Source organism: Phocoena sinus, chromosome 15, assembly GCF_008692025.1.
Source record: "Phocoena sinus isolate mPhoSin1 chromosome 15, mPhoSin1.pri, whole genome shotgun sequence".
In the NCBI taxonomy this organism is placed as follows: domain Eukaryota; kingdom Metazoa; phylum Chordata; class Mammalia; order Artiodactyla; family Phocoenidae; genus Phocoena; species Phocoena sinus.
In genome coordinates, this window is record NC_045777.1 from 28,486,208 (window position 1) to 28,497,358 (window position 11,151).

The following is an 11,151-nucleotide window of genomic DNA, read 5'->3' on the forward strand; positions in this document are numbered from 1 at the left end:
TCAATATATGCAAATCAATCAACGTGATAGACCATATTAACAAATTGAAGGAGAAATACCATATGGTCATCTCAATAGATGCAGAGAAAGCTTTCAACAAAATTCAGCACCCATTTATGATAAAATCCTTGCAGAAAGTAGGCATAGAGGGAACTTTCCTCAACATAATAAAGGCCATATATGACAAACCCACAGCCAACATCGTCCTCAATGGTGAAAAACTGAAGGCATTTCCACTAAGATCAGGAACAAGACAAGGTTGCCCACTCTCACCACTATTATTCAACATAGTTTTGGAAGTTTTAGCCACAGCAGTCAGAGAAGAAAAAGAAATAAAAGGAATCCAAATCAGAAAAGAAGAAGTAAAGCTCTCACTGTTTGCAGATGACATGATACTATACATAGAGAATCCTAAAGATGTTACCAGAAAACTACTAGAGCTAATCAATGAATCTGGTAAAGTAGCAGGATACAAAATTAATGCACAGAAATCTCTGGCATTCCTATACACTAATGATGAAAAATCTGAAAGTGAAATCAAGAAAACACTCCCATTTACCATTGCAACAAGAAGAATAAAATATCTAGGAATAAACCTACCTAAGGAGACAAAAGACCTGTATGCAGAAAATTATAAGACACTGATGAAAGAAATTAAAGATGATACAAATAGATGGAGAGATATACCATCTTCTTGGATTGGAAGAATCAACATTGTGAAAATGACTCTACTACCCAAAGCAATCTACAGATTCAATGCAATCCCTATCAAACTACCACTGGAATTTTTCACAGAACTAGAACAAAAAATTTCACAATTTGTATGGAAACACAAAAGACCCCGTATAGCCATAGCAATCTTGAGAACGAAAAACGGAGCTGGAAGAATCATGCTCCCTGACTTCAGACTATACTACAAAGCTACAGTAATCAAGAGAGTATGGTACTGGCACAGAAACAGAAAAATAGATCAATGGAACAGGATAGAAAGCCCAGAGATAAACGCACGCACATATGGACACCTTATCTTTGATAAAGGAGGCAGGAATGTACAGTGGAGAAAGGACAGCCTCTTCAATAAGTGGTGCTGGGAAAACTGGACAGGTACATGTAAAAGTATGAGATTAGATCACTCCCTAACACTATACACAAAAATAAGCTCAAAATGGATTAAAGAGATAAATGTAAGGCCAGAAACTATCAAACTCTTAGAGGAAAACATAGGCAGGTTACTGTATGACATAAATTACAGTAAGATCCTTTTTTACCCACCTCCTAGAGAAATGGAAATAAAAACAAAAATAAACAAATGGGACCTAATGAAACTTAAAGGCTTTTGCACAACCAAGGAAACCATAAAGAAGACCAAAAGACAACACTCAGAATGGGAGTAAATATTTGCAAATGAAGCAACTAACAAAGGATTAATCTCCAATATTTACAAGCAGCTCATGCAGCTTAATAACAAAAAACAAACAATCCAATCCAAAAATGGGCAGAAGACCCAAATAGACATTTTCCCAAAGAAGATATACAGACTGCCAACAAACATATGAAAGATGCTTAACATCACTAATCATTAGAGAAATGCAAATCAAAACTACAATGAGATATCATCTTACACCAGTCAGAATGGCCGTCATCAAAAAAGCCACAAACAATAAAAGCTGGAGAGGGTGTGGAGAAAAGGAAACACTCTTGCACTGCTGGTGGGAATGTAAATTGATACAGCCACTGTGGAGAACAGTATGGAGGTTCCGTAAAAAACGACAAATATAACTACCATATGATCCAGCAATCCCTCTACTGGGCATATACCCTGAGAAAACCATAATTCAAAAAGAGTCATGTACCAAAATGTTCATTGCAGTTCTATTTACAATAGCCTGGAGATGGAAACAACCTAAGTGCCCATCATCGGATGAATGGATAAAGAAGATGTGGCACATATATACAATGGAATATTACTCAGCCATAAAAAGAAACGAAATTGAGCTACTTGTAATGAGGTGGATAGACCTCGAGTCTGTCATACAGAGTGAAGTAAGTCAGAAAGAAAAAGACAAATATTGTATGCTAACACATATATATGGAATTTAAGGAAAAAAATGTCATGAGGAACCTAGGGGTAAAACAGGAATAAAGACACAGACCTACTAGAGAATGGACTTGAGGATATGGGGAGGGAGAAGGGTAAGCTGTGACAAAGTGAGAGAGAGGCATGGACATATATTCACTACCAAACTTAAGGTAGATAGCTAGTGGGAAGCAGCTGCATAGCACAGGGAGATCAGCTCGGTGCTTTGTGACTGCCTGGAGGGGTGCGATAGGGAGGGTGGGAGAGAGGGAGACGCAAGAGGGAAGAGATATGGGAACATATGTATATATATAACTGATTCATTTTGTTGTAAAGCAGAAACTAACACACCATCGTAAAGCAATTATACTCCAATAAAGATGTTAAAAAAAAAAAGAAAACTCTATGTATGTGTCATTGTCACACAGGATGAACGACAAGTCAACTTATTGGAATCTGAAGAAGGGCTATTCAAGCAGTGCACTGGTCAAATAGTTTGTAAAATTAAACTAGATCAATGACAGAAGAGGAAATAAAATATTCACAAATACATAGAAATCAAACAACCTTCTCTTAAAAAATCAGTAGGTCAGGGCTTCCCTGGTGGCGCAGTGGTTGAGAGTCCGCCTGCCGATGCAGGGAACACGGGTTCGTGCCCCGGTTCAGGAAGATCCCACACGCCGTGGAGTGGCTGGGCCTGTGAGCCATGGTCACTGAGCTTGCGCGTCTGGAGCCTGTGCTCCGCAACGGGAGAGGCCACAACAGTGAGAGGCCCACGTACCGCAAAAAAAAAAAAAAAAAAAAAAGTAGGTCAAAGAAGAAATTAAAAGGGATATTAGAATGCCTGGAGAAAAATGAAAACATAAACACATAACACCAAAACGTGTATGATGCACAGAAAGCAACCCTAAAGGGAAATTTATGGCTGAAAATGCAGACATTTAAGAAAAGATCACAAAACAGTAATTTTACTATACACCATAAGAAGCTAGAGAAAGAAGATTAAAGTAAACCCAAAACCCAAAGCTAGAAAGGAAACGAAATAGCAAGATTAGTGAAGAGAAAAATAAAATGTGAATTTAAAAAAAAGCAGAGAAAATCTATAAAAACAATAGTGGTTCTTCAAAAAGATTAATACAATTGACAAAATTTTAGCTAGATTGACTAAGAAAAAAAAGAACAGGGAGAAAGAGAGAGAGAAGGCCCAAATAACGAAAATCAGAAATAAAAGAACATACTAATAATTTTACAGAGATAAAAATGATTATAAAGGAGTACTATTAATTATTAAACACCAAGAAATTGGATAACCTAGATAAAATGGACCAATTTCTAGAAATACACTACACCAAGGCTGAATTATGAAGAAATATAAAATCAGAGTAGTCCTATAACTAGCAATGAGATTTAATCAATAATCAAAAACCTCCCAAGAAAGAAAGCCCAGGAACACTTGGCTTCACTGCTGAATTCTCCCAAACTTTTGAAGAAAACTAACATTATTCCTCCTCAAACACTTCCAAAAAAGTGAAGAGGAAGGAAGACTTCTTAATTTTTTCAGAGCCTATTAAAACTCATTCTCCACATTATTCTGACACAAAAGCCAGACAAAGGCATAAGAAGAAAATACAGACCAATATCTTTTATGACTATTGATGCAACAATCATCAACAAAATGTTATCAAACCCAATTCAATAGCATATTAAAAGAATTATGCACCATTACCAACTGGGATTTATTGTGAAAATGGTTCAACATATGAAAATCAAACAATTCATTTTACCACTTTAATAGAATAAAGAGGAAAAAGGATCATCTCATCTGATACAGAACAAGCATTTAATAAAAGTCAACATTTTCCATGATAAAAAGAATCAAAATCTAGGAATAGATGGAAAATTGTCCAATAAATGAAGTCATATGTGAAAAACCCACAGCTAACAGCCTAGTTGATGGTGAAATTCTGTAAGCTTTTCCCCTAAGCTCAGGAATAGAACAAAGATGCTCACTTTTGCCACTTCTAGTCAACACAATAATGGAAGTTCCAACAAAAGCAATTAGGCAGGAAAAATATATAAAAGGCATTCAAATTGGAAAGAAAAAAGTAAAACTCTCTTGTTTGTACATGACATGAATTTTTATGTAGCAGTTCTAAAGATTCCAACATTTAAAAGCATTAGAGTTAATAAATAAATCCAGCAAATTTTTGAGATATAAAGTCAACACACAAAAATCAGTTGCTTTTCTACACACTAGTGACAAACAATCCAAAAAGGGAGTTAAGCTAGCAATTTCATTTGTAATAGCTACAAAAAGTGTAAAATACTTAGGAGTAAATTTCACCATGGAAATGAAAGACTAGTGCATCAAAAAGCACAAAACATTGCTGAAAGAACTTAAAGAAGACATTAATAAATGAACAAAACATCCTGTTATTATGGATTGGGAGACTTAATATTGTTAAAATGTCAATATTACCTGAAGAAACTACAACATTCTATACAATCCCTATTAAAATCTCAAAGACTGTTTTTTGCAGAACTAGAATGCCCCATTCTAAATTTCATATGAAATCTCAAGGAACCTCAATTCAGCCATCAATCTTGAAAAAGAAGCACATAATTTGTGGAGTCACATTTCCAGATTTAAAAACTTAATACAAAGCTACAATAATCAAAATAGTGTGGTACTCACATTAAGAAACATATATAGACCAATGGCAATGAATAAAGAACCTAGAAATAAACCCTCACATATATAGTCAAGTGATTTTTAACAAGGGTGTCAAGATCATTCAATGGACAAAGAACAGTGTTTTCAATACATGAATCTGAGGAAACTTGATATTCACATGCAAAAGAATGAAGCTGATCATTACCTTACACCATATACAAAAATGGTGTATAATCAAAGACCTAAATGTAAGAGCTAAAACTATAAAATTCTGAGAAAAACTCACAGGTGAAACATGACATTGAATTTGGCAATACTTTCTTGGATATGACACCGAAGGCAGCAAAAAAATATTTTAGAAATTTTAATCTTGACTTCATCAAGATTAAAACTTTCCTGCAGGGCTTCCCTGGTGGCGCAGTGGTTGAGAGTCTGCCTGCTAATGCAGGGGACACGGGTTCGAGCCCTGCTCTGGGAGGATCCCACGTGCTGCGGAGCAACTAGGCCCGTGGCCACAACTACTGAGCCTGCACGTCTGGAGTCTGCTCCGCAACAAGAGAGACCGTGATAGTGAGAGGCCCGTGCACTGCGATGAAGAGTGGCCCCCGCTTGCCACAACTAGAGAAAGCCCTCGCACAGAAACGAAGACCCAACACAGCATAAATAAATAAATAAATAAATAAATAAATAAATAAATAAACTCCTACCCCCAACATCTAAAAAAAAAAAAAAAAAAAAAAACTTTCCTGCATCAGAGGATACTCTCAAGAGAGTGAAAAGACAATTTACAGAATGAGAGAAAACATTTGCAAAGCATATATCTCATAAGGGATATGTATCAAGAATACTTAAAGAAATCCTACTATTCAGCAACAAAATAACAAACAACTCAATTTTAAAATGAACAAAAGAAGGGCTTCCCTGGTGGCGCAGTGGTTGAGAGTCTGCCTGCCAATGCGGGGGACACGGGTTCGAGCCCTGGTCTGGGAAGATCCCACATGCCATGGAGCGGCTGGGCCCGTGTGCCACAGCTGCTGAGCCTGAGCTCTAGAGCCCACGTGCCGCAGCTGCTGAGGCCCGTGTGCCTGGAGCCCGTGCTCCGCAACAGGAGAGGCCACTGCAATGAGAAGCCCGTGCAGAGAAAGCCTGCGTGCAGCAACGGGGACCCAAAGCAGCCAAAAATAAAATAAATAAATTAAAAAAAAAAAAAATGAACAAAAGAATTGAATAGATGTTTCTCTAAAGAAGATATACAGATGGTCAATAAGCATGTGAAACAATGTTCAACATTACTAATAATTGGGAAAATGCAAATTAAAACCACAGTGAGATACCCCTACATATCCTGTAGGATGGCTGTTACCAAAAACAAAACAAAACAAAACAAGTGAAAATAAGGGTTGGTAAAATGTTGAGAAAGTGAAACTCTTGTGCATTGCTGATAGGAGTGCAAAAATGGTGGAATCTCGGTGGAAACACTAGTGTTTTTTAAAAAGTTTTTTAAACTCTTTGTTATTTTCTTAAGTTAAACGTAGAATTTATTATATGATCCAATAAATCCACTCTTAGGTGTATACCCTAAATAATTAAAAGCAGAAGTTCATGCATACAATTGTCCATCAATGTTCATAGTATCATTATTCTCAATAACAAAAGGTAGTAGAAACAACCCAAAATTTCATCAACTGATGAATGTATAAGGAAAATGTGGTGTGTGTGTGTATATAAACGGAATACAACTCAGCTGTAAGAAAGAATGAAAATTTGCAGCAACATGGATGGACTTGGAAGGCATTGTGCTAAGTGATGTAAGTCAGACAAAGACAAATACTGTATGATATCACTTATATGTGGACTCTAAAGAATACAACAAACTAGTTAATATAACAAGAAAGAAACAGACTCACAGACATAGAGAAAAAACTAGTGGTTACCAGCAGGGAGAGGGAAGGTGGGAAGGGCCATATAGGTGTAGGTGATTCAGAGTTACAAATTATTATATATAAAACAAGCTACAAGGATATACTGTACAACACCAGAAATGTAGTCAATATTTTATAATAACTATAAATGGAGTATAACCTTTAAAAATTGTGAATCACTATATTGTACACCTGTAATGTATGTAATATTTTTCAGCACCTATATTTCAATAAAAAGGGGTAGTATAAACAACCCAAAATTCCATTAATGGATGAAAGGATGAACAAAATGTGATATATATATATATATTCATATATATACACATAAATATATATGAAATATGTATGAAATATATTCAATATATTTCAGCCCTAAAAAACAATGATATTCTGACACCTTCCACAGCATATATGAACATTAAAAATATGCTCAGTGAAATAAGCTAGATTCAAAAGGAAAATAGATGATTCCACTTATAGGAAGTCCGTAGAATAGGCAAATTCACAGAGAAAAAGTAGAATACCGGTTACCAGTGGCTGCAGGGAAGGAGAACTGGGGAGTTGAGCTTAATAGATACAGAGTTTCGGCTACAGATGTTGAAAAAGTTCTGGAAATGTATACTGGTGATGGCTTCACAACATTGTGAAGGAACATAGTGCCACTTTGTAACCTTCAAAATAGTTAAAATGGTAAATTTCATGTTATGTATATTTCACTGCAATAAAAGATGTGAACCGAAATAAGATGACTGTCCCATGCAGAGCCTTTGAATTGGACTAAATAGCTCAAAAGGAAATAAAATGTGTGGTTCTGAACGCTGATACATTTGAAAAACCTACAAGTGAATGGGGAGATGGAACCATGGAGGCAAGCAAGGAAACAGTAAACTCCAAAATCGTGTTTTAAAAAGAATTGTGGGTGGTTGACTATGTTTGGACAATGAATTATGAGTTTAAGGGACATAAGTCACTGCTGGGCCAATCATTTAACTACAGTTGCAAGTTTTCCAGGTTGATTTCACAGCCTCGCTGACTAACAAGTTTCTGGAGATACAGAGAAATGTAAACACATTCCATCTTCTCTGAAATGTCCTATTAAACAGGCATGGGTCTAACTGCAGAGATATAAACCAGAGGAGCAGGCTGTTGTGGCGCCACAAGCAAATCCTGTGTTCTTTTCTATTTCTTCCCTACTCCTTAGGGAGAAAATTTGTGGTTCACCTTTGCCGAGTGTGAGCTGGTAAACCCACCCACTAAGCACTGTTTCTAACCAATCATGCCACCTAAGGAGGGCACATGCTATTACAGGGCAGGTCCTGTGATGTGTCAAGAATATCAAGTGATTTGGGTTTTTAAGTCTGGAGAAGAAGAGTGAGGTCAGGGAAGCTGAACTGCTAAGACAAAAATGGGAAGAAGTATGAAAGAACGTTGGAGGGAGAAATGAAAGGAGAGGAGGAGCAAAGAGGGATCAGAGGGTTGAGAGGAGCCAGGAGATAGCAAAACCTCTACAATCTGTGTATCAATAATTCTCCTATTACCTCTCTGGTCTAGGCCTTTCCCCTGAACTCTGGACTTGTATGTCCAACTATCCACTCGTCATCTTCTTTGGATAGAAATAAACATCCCACAGTTAACACATCTAAAACTGAACTGAATTTCCACTACACCCTCTATATCTCACCTGAATCCCCTTTCTTCTTCCAGATGCTCAGGTCTGAAAACCCTGGAGCTTTTCTCTCCCACCACAAATCCTACATATCAAGAAATCCTGTTGCCTCCTCTTCGGCGTGCATCCAGAATCTGAACTCCTTCACTTATCTCTACTAGGTACTCTCCAGGTGCAACCCACTTTTATGTTTTTTTGAATGAATGTCATGACCTCAAATGCTCTAGTTGCCTCTGTCTGTGTCCTCTGCAGTCTATTCTCAACGAAATGCTAGAATAAATTAAAACTCATGTTAGATCATGTCACTTCTCCCTTCAAAACTTTGCAATAGCAACGATTTCACTCAGAGCAAAAGCCCAAATCCTTCAACACAGGAGGATGATGCTACTTTCAGGACCTTTGCACATGCTGTTTCCTGTCAGGAAGTCTCCTCCCCTAGATAACCACATGGCTCACTGCAGAACCTTCTTTCAATCTTGGCTTACATTTCCCATTCTAAGTGATGCTCCCCCCGCCCCACCCGCAAAAAGACTACCAGGTTTAAAATACATCCTATGCTACAGATTCTCCAAATTCTGTCATCCGGCTACTCTTTTTTTTTTTTTTTTAAACACTTATCACTTTCTAATATACTACATTATTTACTTAATTATAAGTCTATTGTTTATTGTCAGATCTTCCACTAAGATAAGTACCCATGCAGGCAACTACTTTGACTTTTATTCACCAAGGCACCCCACATTCCTGTAAGAGTTCCTGGCATATAGTAGTATGCAAAAAATATATGTATGTTGTGGGAATTGCCCAGTGTGACATCCCCCTGAGGCATTTAATTCTAAGTGAGTAATCTCCGTGAAAATTATGTCAGAAACTGCGTTTCCCGTGTAGATGAGTTGGTGAAAAACAAAAAGGAACTTGCATGTATGCAGGAAGCAGAAGAGCCCAGAAAAAGGCAAACCACAAACCCTCTTCCCCACACTCCACCCTTCTACACACCCATTGGTAGAAACTGAAGAAATCTCATGGGATGGAAGCAGGGCCACAGTATCAAGAAGAGCAATTGTTAAAATCATGAGCTCTAGTATGAGATTGCTTGAGTTCAAATCATACCTCTGCCATGTACCACTGAGTGACCTTGAACTTCTCCTTGCTCAGTTTTCTTATCTGTAAGGTAGGGGTGACAAGAGGATCGAGCTTGGATATAATGATTACATGAGTTGACAGCTGTGGGGATTTCCAGCAGTGTCTGGCATACGATGAGTGTTCAAGAAAATGAATAGTTATTACTCATTAGATTTCTTGAAGCACGGAGGCTTCAACTAGCATTCAATGATATAGCTATAGATAGTTATAGATATGGATATAAATATAATTACAGATACAGATATGGATATGAATATATAGGTCATATAGGCAAGAGTCTCTGTGTCTTTGATACCCCCTTTTCTTCCTCACCCCTATCCAGCATGGAAGAGTGGACTCCAAGATAGTAATGTACAAAATTCTACTCATTTACCAGGAGAGAAGTTTTCTTGTCTTGGGTGTGGGTAAGGGGTAGATTTATAGAGAAGTAGAAAAGGAGGGATGTTGCTGAAATACAGCAAAGACTAAACATCTGATCATGTCATCTCATGTACACTGAAAAAATGATTTAAGGGAAAAATAAGGAAGTCTTTTTGAAATCCAATGTGTCTGGGAACAATTCCTCACACCCACTTATACACATATATACACACACGCACACGTTAATACATGCATCCACAAACATGTATTAAACTGTAACCTATTATGCTAGTGTACTGGTTGTCTTGAGGATCAAATGAAATTAACACACATGTTAAAAGCTTAGTGAAAAAAAATTTAACACATAGAAAAACCATCCAACACATCATTGACAAAAATTTGGGAGTACACATTGCAAGATTTGAACTCTGCTGTTCTCTGAGTGGCATGATGGGTGATGATAAATCTATTGTTTCCTTCTCAGAATTTTCTGATTTTTCTTCCATTGGCCTTCTCTGAGAAGCTGAGCAGCACAACATGGTTAAAAGAACCAACTCTGGAGCTGTATGGCCTGGACAAGAATCCTGTGCTCCACTGTCTTAGATAGGTGATGTCAGGCAAGTTACTGTCCCTGCCTCAGTTTCCCCATCTGCAAATCAGGGATAATAGTCATAGCTACCACACTAGGATGCTGTGATTAACAAGGATTAAACAAGTTAATACACACAAAGCTGTCATTGTTGGTGTTTGAAACATCATCTGTTTCAATGCCTCTGGTAACCAGCTGCAGGCAATGGATCCACAGAGAAAATGCTCAGATCCCTGATTTCATGCTCTTGAATAATGCCCAGTCCTTGGACTTCTGTGGACTTCTGCCCAGGTGGCACACCCATGTTTACATTTAAGACCTAAAAGTGCAGGGGCAGGGGGAGGTCCAGGGGCCAGGGAAAGGGGATTCTACCCCAAGGAATGCTTACCTGTGAGTCCCAGCAGTAGAGTCAGCAGCAGGCAACGAGGAGGATGGTTGGACAAAGAGACAGGGATGGGCATCGTGGAAGCCTGCTCTGTCCAAATGTGTGTCCTGGGGAGAACCTGCACTTCCGTGCTCTGTGGAAAGGAAGGAAGCCCCACCTCCCAATGATGTAAGAGGAAGTGCCTATGATGGGGTGAAATGGCTGTGAGATCTTAATCTGCTTCTAGATTCCAGACAGTTCCTGCTTCAGGTTGTGAAATGGAAATCAGGCAGAGAAATCAGATGGAAAGTGAGGAGTTACTCATCTTATATTTTCAGACGGATTGGACAAGCCTA

General features: G+C 37.9%; 1 protein-coding gene across 4 annotated transcripts in view; it reads right to left on the minus strand.

The window, feature by feature from the left end:
• Positions 1-10,942, minus strand: part of LOC116739797 (signal-regulatory protein beta-1-like) — a 42,946-nt gene extending 32,004 nt beyond the window's left edge. For 3 of the 4 annotated variants that reach the window (XM_032604501.1, XM_032604498.1, XM_032604497.1), the window contains exons 1-2: positions 10,820-10,907; positions 9,450-9,503 (exon numbers count right to left, since the gene is read on the minus strand). In XM_032604501.1, coding sequence (XP_032460392.1) covers positions 9,450-9,503; positions 10,820-10,892 — 127 coding nt within the window. In that variant the 5' untranslated portion in view covers positions 10,893-10,907. Of the gene's footprint in view, positions 1-9,449; positions 9,504-10,819 lie in introns of all 4 variants that reach the window. The other variant, XM_032604499.1, reaches the window with a different exon arrangement.
• Positions 10,943-11,151: the final 209 nt, after the last annotated feature.